The sequence below is a fragment of the Capra hircus genome, chromosome 8 (assembly GCF_001704415.2).
Source record: "Capra hircus breed San Clemente chromosome 8, ASM170441v1, whole genome shotgun sequence".
Lineage (NCBI taxonomy): Eukaryota > Metazoa > Chordata > Mammalia > Artiodactyla > Bovidae > Capra > Capra hircus.
The window spans coordinates 45,423,310-45,439,426 of record NC_030815.1 but is presented as its reverse complement, the minus strand read 5'-3'; the positions used below and the strand labels follow the sequence as shown (position 1 = coordinate 45,439,426).

Sequence of the window (16,117 nt, the reverse complement as noted above, 5' to 3'; positions counted from 1 at the left end):
TACTGGGTTGTTTGTTTTTTGTTATTGAGTTGTATGAGCTTAGAGAAGAGGTATTGACTTAAAGAGTCATAATTTTTCTCAGAAAAAAGTCATTGAATCTACACTAGAACAACTGCCTTCAATCCACACACGACTCCTGCAGCATGATCAGAAACAGTCCTTTCAATCACAGCAAGGACCATTTCAGCAAAAATATTTAAAGACTGTTTTCCCAAGGGCCTCTATTATCAGATGTTCCAGTCATGCTTGTTTTGAAGCACCTCTAACATCATTATTGGCGATGGACAGGGAGGCCTTTCATGCTGCAGCCCTTGGGGTCACAAAGAGTCGGACACAACTGAGCGACTGAACTGGACATCATTATCCTTCCATTTTTCTCTTTTTAATTGTTAGCTGGTGCAGCTCCACCAGCTTTTCGATGGCTCATAGTGGGTCTGAGCAGTTCTCCGGTTTTACCACCTTCAGTTTTGAAACTCTGCTTTTTCTTTATTTTTGCAGTGTTTGCACTGCTGCCCTGCGGTGCAGTTGCTGTTTAGTTCTGGTTTGGTTTTGTCTGGAAACACCAGATGGTCCCAGCAGTCAGCAGAGATCAGCTGACAAAGATGTGGACCAGAGAGACGCTAGTGTTCGAGAGGGAAGACTGTGAAGACAGACACTAACCCTGCAAGTTTTAGCTCCTTAGTGGTTTTCATGTTAAGGTGACTTGTTTTCTCAGGGACTCGGTGACACTCCTTACAGAGGACATCTCGCATGTGTTCACGGGTCTGCCTGCCCTGCCAGACCGGGAGCTCCTTGGGCACAGGCAGGGACCTGGGCTTCTCCAGACACTGCCAGCACTTCCGTGTTAGATAAGCGAGTGAGTGACCCAGGTCAAGCTCACTCTTCTGTGCCTTTTGACTAGAATTCCTCCAGAAGTCTCTCGCCCTCCCTGTGCACCTCTCCACACCACAGCCTTGCCCTCGGCGCTGCCTCAGTCTTTAGGCTTTTCTGAAAACAGCACTGTCCGTTTGGAGAGAGCCAGCGGTTCTTTACCCGTGGCCTTGGGTTGTTCTCAGGGTCATTCCGTCAGCTTTTCTGGGTGATAATCTGTTCTTTTTGCAGATATCCAAGGATGAAAGAGGACTAGGGGGAAAGGAAGACCAAAATGGTAACTCAACCCCTCAGTCCTTTAGATTTTCCAGTTCAATTCAGGAAATAGTTATTAAAGTGCCTAGACTGTGCTTCTCCAATGAGGACAACAGGCCAGTGACTTATAAAGAAAATAGCCTCTAGGCAGAGAGTAGGCACAGTCTGTCCCCAAGTGGGGCTCCAGTGACTGGTCCCAGCCCTGCTGTTCAGCCCATTTCTCACCTCCCTGCAGAGCTGTGCCTCCCTCCCTGCCTCTGTCTCTAGTACCTTCAACCTCTTCCCAGTCCCATCCTGCTGCACGAAGACCGTCCAGGTTTCAGGGCTCAGCTGAAGCAGTGCCTTCCCAGTGCAGTAGCACTGCCGGTACACACTCCTTCCCTCCTGCAGAAGTGGGCCCTCCCAACTCTGTGTCTCCGTGTAGGAATGCATGTCTCTGCCACCTGCCGTGGCGCAGACTTCATACGTTTCCTCTTCCTCCTTGGAAAGGGGTGGATGGAACAACCATAACATCTCTTGCCTCTTTGTTTCTGAGTCCAGTGCTAGGAACACAAGGAGGTGCTGAAATATCTACTGGAGGAATAAATAAGTAATAATTAATCGTGCACTGCTTTTCACCCCTACAAGCATAGCCTGAAAGTGCCATGAACTGTTTGTCTATCTCTCCCCCAACCATCAACAGTTTATGTGCCCCTAAGAGATGTCCAGTGAATGAAACTGACTGGTTGGCTTTCCCTCCAGATGCTCTTGCATCCTTGGACCTAAGGACAGGATTATCCATCTCTTGTCCTGGCATTGAAGAGCCTAAGTCTGAAGACTGGGAGCTCTGCTTTTACCACCCCAGAGCTGCGGTGAATCAGCTAGAATATAATCTATAGAAAACAAATTGTTGAGTTTAAGGAGACCTCCTGTAATTCCAGAGCAGGGAGTTGTCGAGTCATCTTTGAACAGTGCCTTCCTAGAGACCCGATATGGCACTTACCTTTGTGAATCTCAAAGCCCGCCTTTGCTTCCCACCCTTGGTCTCATTTGCCTGAAATTGAATATCCATCCAGTAACCCAGAAAGCATGAAACTACAGACAGAAATATGTAATGATAGTTTACTTTTTGCCTCATATCATTGGTTAAATTTTGCCTCCAATACATTCTTTGAAAGTTAAAAACTATTTTCCAATTTCTGGTTTTCTCTCCACTCTTCAGCATATGAAGAGGCAGAAGTTGGGGTGAGGGGCAAAGGACTTTTAAAGCAGACATTTGAGATGAATTGACATTAACCCCTTGGCTTGGGCTCCGTGGAGTCCGTGTCTGCTCTGAAGGTGTTTGTCCATCTTGACTTTGTCAGCAGTGGTGTAGCTGGGTAGTAGGCTTCCAGGTAGGGTAATCTCTTGGGGACAGTTTTGTGCTTTAAAGGAACTTTGCCAGAGCTAAAGTCGGAGTCTTCACTGGCAAAGGCCATTTCTCTACTTTTCTACTTCAAAATGCAGATGTAGCACTGTAGGGGTCCCATAACAGAAAGAGGCTTATGACTGACCTCCAAAAATAATACAAGAGAGTAGTTGTTGACTGCTTTTGGCACAAGTTGGAAAACATGGTAAGGCTGAAAACCACATTGACATCATTCAGTCAGTAAACTTTTACTGAGTGAGTCCCTGCTGTTCACAAGTGCCCAGGGCAAGGCACTTGGATCACCAAGATGAATACAAGAGCTTTGCTAAAGAGTTCTTGGGAAAGGGGAGGCACGCACAGAAACAGATAATTACAAAACCTGGGATGTGCCATCAGGGGAGAATAGTAGCTTGAACAGAGTCTGAGAAGGCTTCAACAAGATGAGCAGTTTCGAAGGAGAGAACGAGGGAGAACGCTCTAGATGGAGGTCAATAATTGCATGTGCAAACGGAAGCTCAAGGGGCCTCATTTGCATGTGGAAGGCTAGGGAAGAGAAGTGGCTCCTAATCAGGCCTGGTGTGGGTCCCGTGAGAGCCTCGGCGAGACAGTGCCCACCAGAGTCACGTGTACCCTCTTCTCTGGGGTTCCGTGGTGGGTGACTGGCGCTGCTCACCAAGCCTTATTGTGGGGTCCGACCTGCCTCTTCTGTACCCCAGCCTGCTCTGCAGATAACCTGTCTTCTTACATCATCCAGAGATGACCTGGTGCTCACAGCACTGTAAAGCCTCCATTTTTAGAAGCTTTGCAACAGAAACTAATTAGAGAAATAGGCACTATGGAATACTTTGGGAGCTTTTTTTTTTTTAATGAAAGTGATACGTTGGCCCTCAAACCAAGCAATTAAAGAAAAAGCAGCTGTGCTAGCTTCCCCAGGGACTAGACCTTTAAAATCTTTGTGACAGAGAAAATTACTTGGGGAAAAATAGACATAAATATCTAAGAAGTGCTTCATATTTGAAAAACTAGGAAAATTTAAAGGCATTAAATTCTCATGAAAACTACTCCATTAATTTTGAGTAGGCCAGACATAGAGCTAACTCAGCAAGTCCCCACCACCTCTCTGGGGGTGCCAAATGAAAAGTTCTGTGTGTTCTTTTCAGAGGCATACAGGGCACCTTTCTTGCATCCAGAGACCGAGGGGCCCAGGTACTTTGTACCTCATGTCACCCTGATGTGTGTCCTCTTGGCTTAACTATGGAGCAGCTGATTTCTGCACGTGTGTGATGAAGAGGCTCGCTAGTCCTCACCTCTCTGCTCAGAATCAGGTACATCAGCTCATGGGAAACACATCCAGGCCTCGCAGCAACACGAGACAGCACCACGTCTGTCTCACCACATCATCCTTCAGTTCATTGGGTATTTCCTGTAACTGAGACTTTTTGGAAAGAATTTATTGTTTTTGTGATTTCACCCAGTGCTTGGTGACCACCCCGCCCCTCCCCCCCCCGCCATGTATGAACATGCTCCCTCCCCTCCTCTGCACCATGCTCCATGGACCGTTCACCTTCCCCAAGCAGAGATACATTCCTGATGTCTCTGTACCCCCACTTCCCCTAGGGCTCGGTCTCCAGAGATCAGGAGCAGGTTCAAGCTACTGCTTGTGTGATTTTGCTTTCTTTGCCCAGCATGTACCTCTCCTCACTCATATCCCTACACTTCCTCAGAGAATAGGTCTTTACCTGGACTAGGTTTTATGCCTTCCATCAAACAAGCTGTGAAGCAGTGTGTTCTTGCTCTCAGAGGATCATGGCTACAGAATTCTTAAGCATCCCTGTGGCTTACCTGAAGATTTTCTTCATCCCCCAGATTTTGGGAGCATGCAGAAATCTTTTGGGATCAGCTGGGGAGAGTTTTAAACACCTTCACTGGCCTGGAGCTTCAGATCCATTCAAGCAGGGCCCGCACAGGGAGCCTGAGCCCATCACCTGGGGACAGTAACATGCCTGATGGAACCCCTGCTTTCCAAACCTTTTCTAAGTCTTTTTTTTCTTTTTCTTTTATTATTAAGTAGATCAATGAGTATTTAAAAGTGTTTTTTTAAGTGGAGAAAGGAGAGGATGGGACAAATTGAGAAAGTAGCATTGAAGCATATCCATTACCATAGGTAAAAGATAGCTCCTGGGAAGTTGCTGTGTAACGCAGGAAGCTCAACCTGGTGCTCTGTGACAACCTAGAGGGGTGGGATAGGGTGGGGGGTAGGTTCAAGAGGGAGGGGAACATACGTATACTTAGGGCTGATTCGTGTTGTGGTATGGAAGAAATGAACACAATGCTCTAAAGCAATTATCCTCCAATTAAAAATAGATTTTAAAAAAGATGTGTTTATTATAAAAAATAAAACAGTGTTCTCATCACCTAATTTGACAAATGGAAAATTACCAGTAATTTTGAAGGCTCCTTCTCTTCCTCAAGTCTATACCCTTCTCTTCCTTCTCCTTATATAATAAATTATTTCATTTTCCTTGTTTTTGAAGAAATCAAACTGCTTTTGCTTCTCTGTGCCTTTAACTTTTTCTTAATATTCTTGAGATTTAGCCGTGTTGTATCTTTTATTGTAGTTTGTTCATTTTAAGTGATAAGCCTTATTTTTAAACATATTGCTTAACAAAGAGTTTAACTCTTCTAAGAGTCGCCAAGGTAATGTTGTTTGGATGCTGAAATATCTGTTTTCCGTGGCTGCTGGGTTAAATCAGACAAAATATTTTACAACTGGTTCAGTTTCCATTCATCAAAACCAGTCCCAGCTGCCTCTTTAAAAAATTTATGCTTTAATTTTTACTTTTTCATTTAGGTCATCTTGGACAGGTGATTTTTTAAGATATTTAGCATCCAAAGTCTTTGTATCCTTCAATAAGAAAAATGTTTTAAAAACAGAAACCAACCACTTGAGTATCACTATTAGCTTTATTCATCTGTGCTTGAAGTTCGGTCATCAGCTTTTGCTGTGTTTCAATACTTGGCCTGAGGTGGTGGATGGAGGGAGAAGGGGAACTGTAAAGGCCTCTTTGAAAACAGGGCAGGAATTTAAAGCAAGCTTGACAAATCCAAGCCTTCTAGGCACCACTGCAGCTCTGTTCCAGGAAGTTTTCTCACTGCTGAAATGCTCTTCAGTCCTGCAACTTTCTCCTCTCTCCCCAGGTCGCCAGGGCCAAGCGGTTCACCCTGTCCTTCTCCGTGCAGGTCTCACTGTGTTTTTCTTTGCTGTTTTCCAGTCCCCATCTCCGGGCAGTTCCTCACCCCTGGGTGCAGAGTCTTTGAGCACACCCCTTCATCCTGGTGACCCCGCGGAAGCCTCCACAAATAAAGAGGTAGGATACCGTTTTGTTTCAGAAGCCATCAGTCCATTACGTTTTATTCTAATTCTGGTTTATGCTTTACCCGGCTTCCAATAGAGTTGCTGACCCAGAGTACCGTAGGGAGAACAACCCTCATCTCTCCAGCATGGAATTCAGTGATTAAAGCTGTGCCATCCCGTTCAGTAGCCACTAGCCACTTGTGTCTATTTTAATTCATAAATAAGATGAAAAAGTCACTTCCTCAGGCACACTAGCCACATTTCAGGTGCTCAGTAGCCACACGTGACTAGTGGCTGTTGAACTGGAAGCAGAGTTTACAGAACATTTCCTTGATTGCAGAAAATTCTCTTGAACGTGAAACATCAAAAACTGTTGAGCCGTGAGGTTATGAGCCTCGATGCCATGGCATTACAGTTGCTGTGTGGTTTGGGAAGTGGGCTGGTTTCTTAAATACTCATTTATTTCAGGCGCAAGTAAAATAGCTTTTTGACAACAGGGCAACTGCTTGTCCTGTTTATCTGGGGTGGTTCTTGTTCATCCTTGTCGTCCAAGCAGTACACCTGGTGAGCACCCCTTCTCACTCTAAAGCAGTGCTATCCAAGAGGGCTCCCTGTGTTGCTGGGAACGTCCTGCTTCTGGACTGTCCTCTTTGGTAGACACACATTAGCCTTGTGTGCCTCGCTAGCCCTTGAGATGTGGCCAGCGGCGCTGAGAAACTGAATTTTTCATTTTATTGCATTTTAATTAAATAACTACGTGTGGCTAGGGGCTGCTGGGAAGTGCAACTGTGAAGCGTCTCTTTGAACCGCAAATCATATGGTCACCCTGCTGATGGAGGCCATGCTCTGCTCTGGCAGAGAATATTTGAGAGAGAAGATGCTGCTGGCTCCTACTAAGGTTTCTGAGGCTAGAAAAGGGCAGGTGTTTTTCCCTGAGGCGGAAACATTGCCTTCTCCAGCACCCATTGTCCTTTTACACCTGGCTAACTGCTCCTCCCACCTGTGTATGAACTAGCATCAGGTCAGTACTGACCTGCACGATCATCTGACGTGTGGGCTCAGCTCGCTCTAAATATAGATAATGCCTAATCAGCACTGGGGATATGCATGAAAGAGATAAACCACATAATGAATGATTGTCTAATTTTCCTTCCTTTTACTGATAAAAGAAGTTAAATTCAGTGGAGAAAGTGATCTCCATTTTAACCTGAGTGGCAGATCACTTCTAAAAAGGAGTCAGTTAAAATTTACCCTTGACATATCATTGAATACACATGCATTTGCCATTAAATATTCATGCAGGGGATAAGTATTTTTTATTAATCTATTCATATTAAAGCAAACAAACACAGGGAGACAGTCTCAGAAATGACAGCAACATTAGAATTTAGATTTGAAATATGCTCTGTCCTCCTCTGGTCTTGATCAGGCCTCGGGAACAGGAGTAACAGGGTGGTTTCTTCTGGCCCTGCACGCCATATATTTTATTCATAGCACACGAATAGGTGGCAGAATGGCAAGAAGGAAAGCCACAGTGATGGTAACAGTGGTGAGAGTTACCATTTCTTGAGCATTTATAGCATTCAGGCACCAGGCCAAGCAAATCGCATAGTATCTCATTTAAGCATTAAATGACTTCTATGAGGTAGGAATTATTGTCTTCATTTATTCATGGAGGAAGCTGAGAGGTTACGTAACTGGCCTTACGTCCCAGATGTCACAAGTGGTAGGGCCAGGTTTAAAATCCAGAGTTCTGGAGAGCCCAGGCTCTTAACATCACAGTCGGTTGTCCCTGGGGTAAAGAGTACTTGCAGGACATACACTGTATGAACAGGTAGCTTGTGTGTTATTATTTCATTGTTCAGGACTCCAGGCTCTACACACGATTTGTGTGACCTCTTGAACATCTCAAAGATTTGGCCTTTATCTTCTTGAATGTGTCTCTGTTAATTCTTGAATGTGAAGGATCAACTAATGTTCATTTCTGTCCACATGTGAGAAAACAAAGGGCTCATCAGACATCTGAATATTCAGCATTTGATTATTCATCAGATATAATAAGCAAGGCAAATTTGTTAGTTTCCCAGTTCCTACAGGACCTGGCACATGTTTCTGCATATCTTTAGAAATAATGATGAAAATCCTCTTTGTGTGCAATAATTATAGATTCTTTCATTTCACAAAACTCTTTAAAAAAAAAAAAGTTGACTGCCCTCGAGACTAAAGAAAGCCAGTCATGAGCCCATGAATAGAGAATACATGGATGAACCACATGCCCTTCGTTGTGACTCTAAAGAAAATGGTAGCTTTTAGAGCTGTAGACTAAAGCAATTTTTTTGTAGCTTCTGCTCAAATCTGGGCACTGTCCTTGAGACTCGCATTCAGAAAAATATCCAAATAGTCCAAGAAAATATAAATTGGCTTCTTAGTTGTACCTGGAATTTAAACCATTTTGATTAGATGAAATAAAGCCCTTATTGCCCCTAAATGCTGAGGGCAAGGAGAGGGAAATGGTTGGGGAATACTAATCTAAAAGTCTTAGGCACTTGTGAAGAAGCTAGCTTTCATCTGAATACCATGAACTTATAGATTTGTTTTCTTTAAAGAAACAGAGTTTTAAGCCAGCAGGCACTCAACTGGGCCTGTCTTCTCACTTGAGTAAATAGAAAGTAAAATTAACGTAAAGCATTTTTGAAATCGGAGTTCCCTTTTTCTTCTATCCACATAATCTTGACGTTCAGTAGGTGTACATTTTGCCTTAAATGCTTTAGCAGCCAGGAACTTTTCATTCCTGGTGAACTTGTGTCCTTAGTGTCCCTAAAGGTAATTCTTTTCTGAAACCAGAAACCCTCCTTTGGTATGAGGAGCTTTTTCATCCCAGTGAGCACATCTCCAGCACGTTTACTGAGATTACCCTGAATTGTGTACTGTGTGATTAGTGTTGAATTCTTGTCCTTGTCTTGGGTTGAGTTTAAAGTCTTGAAATTGTTTCTTTTACTCCTTCCAGTTTTTCACATAACAGTTAACATTACTGTTTTTCTTTTTTGAATGTTATGCAAATTTAATTTATCACCCCTTTACCATTCCCATCTTCCAAATGAAGAGCACTGTATAAACTATATCAAGTGCTGTGATGTGAAGTTGTTCCCCGTGATATCCCAGCCATCACCCAGGGCTCTTCCCTCTATCAGTCCACTAGGCAGCCCAGAGTGTTCCATCAATTCAAGTCACCCTGCTGAGCAGCTGTGTTGTATTAGGTAGTCTTGTTCTGAAATCATCACCTAACACCTGGTAGATTCTTAGCAGTGACAGTCCCTAGGCTTTCTGAAGATAACCCTTGGCCATGCAGACTCTGATCTTGCCCATTTTAGGGACGCTTCTACACTAGCTCTCGACCCTCCTACAATGCTCACCTCATCCTGCCCCAGACGGTCAGCTGCAAATTCTGTTATGGTTGAAGTAGAAATGAATTACTGACGCTTATTCCACTGAGAGTTATCTCTGGGACATTTGCTTGTGAAAGGAACCAAGGGTTAAGTGTTGGTCCTCTGAGAGCTGGCATTTAAACTGTCATCCAGTCAGGTTCTATAAACTTTCTAACTGATTATATCCACTTCAAGGATGCTGTTGGGAGACTAACCTTTGCTCTGGGGTTTTACTTAATATAAAAAATTCCATTACATAAATCATTATTGTGACAGATTTTTTAACTGCTTCTTAAACGTCTTTGTTTATTGGACTCTTGTTTTAAGAATAATATATAATACATGGTAACACATAATAATGACTTATGTAATGGAATTTTTAAACTAAAATACACCAGTAAGAGATGAAAGGAAGAGATAAAAGAAAAACCCTAGCAACCATTTTTAGCACAGTGAGAGACCAGACCTAAAGTACAAATAAAATTTGCCCTGCAAAGATCTAAAGTGGAATAAAATTCTCAAAGGGAATTCTTAATTTTAACATATAATCATATTATTGGTGCCTTTACTAATCAACAGTTTCTCACAAACCTAGATTCTTACAAATATAAATTGAGGCTTTTATTGTTACTGCTGATTATGAATTTTGGTCCATGGATTATTTTTTAAGATAACAAACATTTCTCTGGTTGTGGGATGTAGGGTTTTTAGATTATCTAAAATATGAATGGGTGGTTCTGGGCTGCAGGTAGCTTTTAATAATAAATGCATATATTTATTCACACTTCATTGTCCGTAGCCAAAAATAGTTGACATCTGGTTAATATCTGCCATTGGTGATATATTTATTTTTCATTTTGCATGGATGGTTGTGTTAATGCATTTTTAATGATGCTTTGCCCTTTTTGAAACTTTTTGTCTTAATTACAGTCAAGAAAAAGCTTGGCTTCATTCCCAACCTACGTTGAAGGTAAGAGCTGAAAAGGAAATACTGAACACTGAGTCATTCATGAATCTTTTAGCATTTTGAGTATTGGAAGAACTGGGCTGTAAGATACTAGTGGGAAAGGCCACAGAGTCACTTATTCAGTCTTTAGTCTTAGAATCTTAGACTAAAACAGCAATAGCCATGAATCTCTCAAAAGACCCTCCTCCCTGCCCTTGCTGATTCTGTCCAGAAGACAGTGAGGCTGGGGGTTGTCTGGGGGGTTTTGCCTAGCCTAGAACTGGCCATATTGGATTCAAAACACATGTCTCCTTATTTCCAATCCAGTATACCTCTTGCATTTATCAGGAACCATTCAATTAGGAACAGTGTTTAACTAACGGGGAAGTTTAAAAAAATAAAAAATTCCCAGTAATTCCTGTCTCTTGCTTGGGTGAGCTAATAATAGTAACACTTATCAAGCTCTCTTACTCTCCCAGGTACTGATAACTAATTGAATCCTCAGACTGATCTTGTGAAGTGGCTTTTATCATTATCCCCATGTAATGCATGAGAACTAAGGCATGGAGTGAGGGTGAGCAGCCTTCCCTAGATCCTTCAGTGAGAGTCTCAGAGACAGGCTGGAAACTGGCAGTCTTAACTTCACCATTCTCCATGGAATCGATAATCTATGCAGGAGAGCCACACATGGTCACGCAGGTTATTCACTGGCCAAGTGTACTGAGTCATCAACAGGTCTGGTGGGGCCAAAACTCGGTGCAGACTAGGCGCCGCAACTTGAGGTCAGACCACACACATGGTACGGCTACTGATCCTCTACCAAGGAGGATGGCAGACGATTTGAGGGAGCAGGGGGATTATCATATTCTTGAAGGAGGGTTTTCTGGGGGCCATAGGATACCCAGACATTGTGTCTGACCTTTAGGTTCTATGTATGTTCCATAGGTTCTATGTATGTTCCACTGCCCGAGAATAAATTACCTGAATCCATAAACCTTCCTCTGAACCCTTGGGCCTGAAGCCCAGGACAAGCTTGTTTCTTTCTTGAGTAACCTGGAAATTGTATGCATTGTTTTTGCAAAGATCCAGAACTCCACAAGAGCACTTGGGGGAGTTTTGAGGAATTTAGAAACTATTCTTCTTCAAGATTTCCAAGCTCAGCATCAACATGAATGTGAAGATATAATGTGTGTGCTTGTTCACCCAGAGAGCAACACAAAGGCGTCGCTGAAAAGCAAAGTCTGCAATTCTTTGACTTAGGAGAACTATAACTTTAATTTTTTTAACTTTAAAAAAGTTACTAGTACTAAGCGTAAAACGAAATTAGGATTATTTTTTATGAGTATAATACAGTGACATTTGATTCTAGTCAATTTCCCCAGAAAATAATTGACATAAAATTGTATCTCAAATATGTATTTGTTTAGGTCCAATATTTCTCTCTCAGCTTCTTGACATTTATATAGTCGCTTAAATATCACCTGGATTACTCTTAAACATATCTGCATATTCAAACTTACTGAGGTTGAAAAGGGACCCTTTTCAGTAAAGAGAGCTAAACCCACTGATGAATATATGATAGTGGAAGTCCCATAGAGAAGATGTTTCATTTTTTTTTTTTAACATTCATTATTTTCACAAAATAAATGGAAGTTTTTTAAAAGTTGCTATTCCAGATAAGGTCTTTTTTTCTCTTGTTTGTCAAAAATGATTATATTTATCTAACATTATAAATCCATCACTGGAATTTATGATGATATTTTACAAGACATAGTATAGATCCAAACTTGCCCATGTATTATTTTACTTTGACAGTGCTTCCCTGCTATATAACTAAAGTTATACATTGTAAATAACCGGAATTCTGCTCATATCTGTAAAACCTTCAGGGTCGGAAGCATGTGTCTTTCAAGAAGCACAGAAGTGACTGGTATGTGGTAGAGGCAGGTTTGGCTGTATCCCTCAGTGTTTGTCCAGAAACCTTTCTCAGAAAGATTGAGAATCAGAAAACTTAACAGGTTTCCTGATTTAATTTCTACACAGATGCTTTGTGAAGACCTTTCCTAAAACACCTTAATTTCTTTTTTTCCACCAGCACTGTGGTTTTAGGAAAACAAATAGATCACATTGTCTGTACCCTGATAAGCAGCTTATCATGGGAACCAGCTGTTTAAACTCAAGATGAGCTTGATGTGTAAGGATAAAAATAAAAAATCATTCCAGATTAGCTCTTCAAGAGGAAAAAGCAAATTGTTTCCATTTCAAGTTGTCTAATTTAAGACCCTGAGTTTTTAACAGTGGGTTAAAAAGTATATTTTAGTCTTTCCAAATATAGCATTCAAGCCAAAGAAAATACATATGTTTTCACTGCAGAATTAAAATGCCTTTCTTATCACATCTGTTGTAAAGTTATGTATTAGTCCCAACACATTTTAATTTCCAGTGGGGTTTATAGGTGATCATGGTTAGAATCAAACTTCCCAGGTGACTCAGTGGTAAAGACCCTGCCTGCCAATGCAGGAGACATGGGTTCTGTCCCTGGATCAGAAAGATCCCCTGGAGAAGGATATGGCAATCCACTCCTGTCTTCTTGCCTGGGAAATCCCAGTCAGAGGAGCCTGATGGACTACTGTCCATGGGGTCACAAAAGAGTCAGACACAACTGAGCAACTAAACAACAACAGTGGTTAGAATCAGATGCTTCCATTTTAAATATTTAAAATTAAAGGTTTGATTTAAAAGGCTGGTGAATGAGAACAGGGAATTCCAAACTTCCTTGGAATTGGTATGTATGTGGATGCAGGCCGGGCACGTTATAGCGGGTAAGTCAACAAGGTTATTAGCACAAGACCACAACTCTGAGGTCATGTTACCTCTCTTGCAGACTTCAGGTTAGAGGCTCTTTGGGGAATCCAGACATTCTGCAGCAAATACTCATTTTTCTGATTTATAATATTTATTTTCCCCATTATGGATAAAATGGAGGGGGTAGGTGATATGAATCAGTGGCAAGCAGAGGAACTACTGTATGATGAGGCTGTCTAACAAGATGGCCTTCTGCTCATCTAACCATTTGTCCAGCAAACATTTATTTGATACCCACTGTGTGACAGAAGCTGACTAGACACAGGAGAGCCAGAGGTGATGGTATAGTGCTCCTTGTCCCAAAAAACAACATCATTTATCAATGGATTTTATATTTCATGTTTAAATAAATATTCACATTGTTTCTCATAGTAAATGGTCTGGGTGAAGTTGACTCCTCTAAGGAAGAATTTTCCCTTCTGTTTGAAAATGAGGGCATAGTGAAGAGAGATCAGAGAGATGCCTTAGAGTCTCAGGTAGATGCACCTGCTCAGGGGTGTCGGAAGCTGACCACCTGTGTTGGAGGCGTGTAGCAGAGGGGAGGGGGCGTGATGAGGGGCACACGTGGCCTCACTCACCACCATGGTCTGTGTGTTACAGTTCCTGGACCTTGTGACCCTGAGGACTTGATTGATGGAATCATTTTTGCTGCTAACTACCTTGGCTCTACCCAGCTGCTCTCAGACAAAACTCCCTCCAAAAACGTGCGAATGATGCAGGCCCAGGAAGCAGTAAGCAGGATCAAGGTGAGGGGGTACTCTGTGCTTCGAGGGGGGGTGGTGGGTGAGCCGTCCATAGTGGTCACCCCGCACCACATGTCCCAAGTTTAGTGGAGAGGACTGAGGTGACATGACAGGCAGGGCTTATACCTGTACCTGCCAAAGTTCTCAACAGAAAAAAGATTTGCAAAGTGTGTTGGAGTCATGATGCATACATGCTACATAATTTGATTGTTCTTAATGGCCAGCCTTGAGGAAGAAGTATATATGATGATAAGCTTTGGAAAGGTGGAGAGATGAGGAAGGACAGCATTTTAAATATTATCTTTCCAATATGTGAGCACAACATCACTGCATTTCTGCTGACAGAGATCAGTGCCTTGAAAATTCATGCTACAGTGTGGTTCAGACTAGGTATCATTACTTTTGAATGTGTCGATCCTGTTCAAGCTAGATTGAACTGGCTTCAGTTCAGTCATTCAGTCATGTCTGACTCTTTGTGACCCCATGAATTGCAGCACACCAGGCCTCCCTGTCCATCACCAACTCCCAGAGCTTGCTCAAACTCATGTCCATTGAGTCAGTGATGCCATCCAACCATCTCATCCCCTGACATCCCCTTCTCCTCCTGCCTTCAGTCTTTCAAAGCATCAGGGTCTTTTCCAATGAGTCAGTTCTTCACATCAGGTGACCAAAGTATTGGAGCTTCAGCTTCAGTCCTTCTAATGAATATTTAGGACTGATTTCCTTTAGGATTGACTGGTTTGATCTCCTTGCCATCCAAGGGACTCTCAAGAGCCTTTTCCAACACCACAGTTCAAAAGCATCAATTCTTCAGCACTCAGCTTTCTTTCTGGTCCAACTCTCACATCTATACATGATTACTGGAAAAACCATAGCTTTGACTAGATGGACCTTTGTCAGCAAAGTAATGTCTCTGCTTTTTAGTATACTGTCTAGGTTGGTCATAGCTTTTCTTCCAAGGAGCAAGCATCTTCTAATTTCATGTCTGCAGTCACCACCTGCAGTGATTTTGGAGCTCAAGAAAATAAAGTCTTATCACCCTTTCCACTGTTTCCCCATCTGTTTGCTGTGAAGTGATGGGACCAGATGCCATGATCTTTGTTTTTTGAATGTTGAGTTTTAAGCCAACTTTTTTCAATCTCCTCTTTCACTTTCACCAAGAGGCTTTTTAGTTCTTTGCTTTCTGCCATAAGGGTGGTGTCATTTGCATACATGAGGTTATTGATATTTCTCCCAGCAATTTTGATTCCAGCTTGTGTTTCATCCAGCCAACCATTTTGTTTAATGTACTCTGCGTGTAAGTTAAATAAGCAGGGTGATGATATATAGCCTTGACGTACTCCTTTCCCAGTTTTGAACCAGTCCATTGTTCCATGTCTGGTTCTAACTGTTCCTTCTTGACCTGCATACAGATTTCTCAAGAGGCAGGTAAGGTGGTCTGGTATTCCCATCTCTTTCAGAATTTTCCAGTTTGTTGTGATCTACAGTCAAAGGCTTTGATATAATCAGTAAAGTAGAAGTAGATGCTTTTCTGGAGCTCTCTTGCTTTTTCTATGATCCAATGGATGTTGGCAATTTGATCTCTAGTTCCTCTGCCTTTTCTAAATCCAGCTTAAACATCTGCAAGTTCTCAGTACATGTACTGTTAAAACCTGGCTTGGAGAATTTTGAGCATTACTTTGCTAGCGTGTGAGATGAGTGTAATTGTGCAGTAGTTCAAACATTCTTCAGCATTGCCTTTCTTTGGGATTGGGATGAAAACTGACCTTAGCAGTGGCCACAGGACTGGATGAGTTTTCCAAATTTGTTGCCATATTGAGTCCTGCGCATTCACAGCATCATCTTTTAGGGCTTGAAATAGCTTAGCTTAGCTGGAATTCTATCACCTCCACTAGTTTTCTTCATAATGATGCTTCCTAAGGCCCACTTTACTTTGCATTCCAGGATGTCTGGCTCTAGGTGAGTGATCACACCATCGTGATTATCTGGGTCATGAAGAACTTTTTTGTATAGTTCTTCTGTGTATTCTTGCCACCTCTTCTTAATATCTTCTGCTTCTGTTAGGTCCATATCGTTTCTGTGCTTTATTGTGCCCATCTTTGCACGAAATGTTCCCTTGATATCTCTAATTTTCTTGAAGAGATCTCTGGTCTTTCCCATTCTGTTGTTTTCGTCTATTTCTTTGCATTGATCGCTGAGGAAGGCTTTCTCACCTCTCCTTGCTCTTCTTTGGAGCTCTGCATTCAGATGGATATCTTTCCTTTTCTCCTT

General features: G+C 42.2%; 1 protein-coding gene across 2 annotated transcripts in view; it reads left to right on the top strand.

Annotated features, from left to right (window-relative positions):
* APBA1 (amyloid beta precursor protein binding family A member 1) overlaps window positions 1–16,117 on the top strand; it is a 233,250-nt gene that overhangs the window by 181,716 nt on the left and 35,417 nt on the right. For both annotated transcript variants that reach the window (XM_018052054.1, XM_018052056.1), the window contains exons 3-5: window positions 5,785–5,880; window positions 10,223–10,262; window positions 13,704–13,849. In XM_018052054.1, the coding sequence (XP_017907543.1) occupies window positions 5,785–5,880; window positions 10,223–10,262; window positions 13,704–13,849 (282 nt within the window). The remainder of the gene's footprint in view (window positions 1–5,784; window positions 5,881–10,222; window positions 10,263–13,703; window positions 13,850–16,117) is intronic.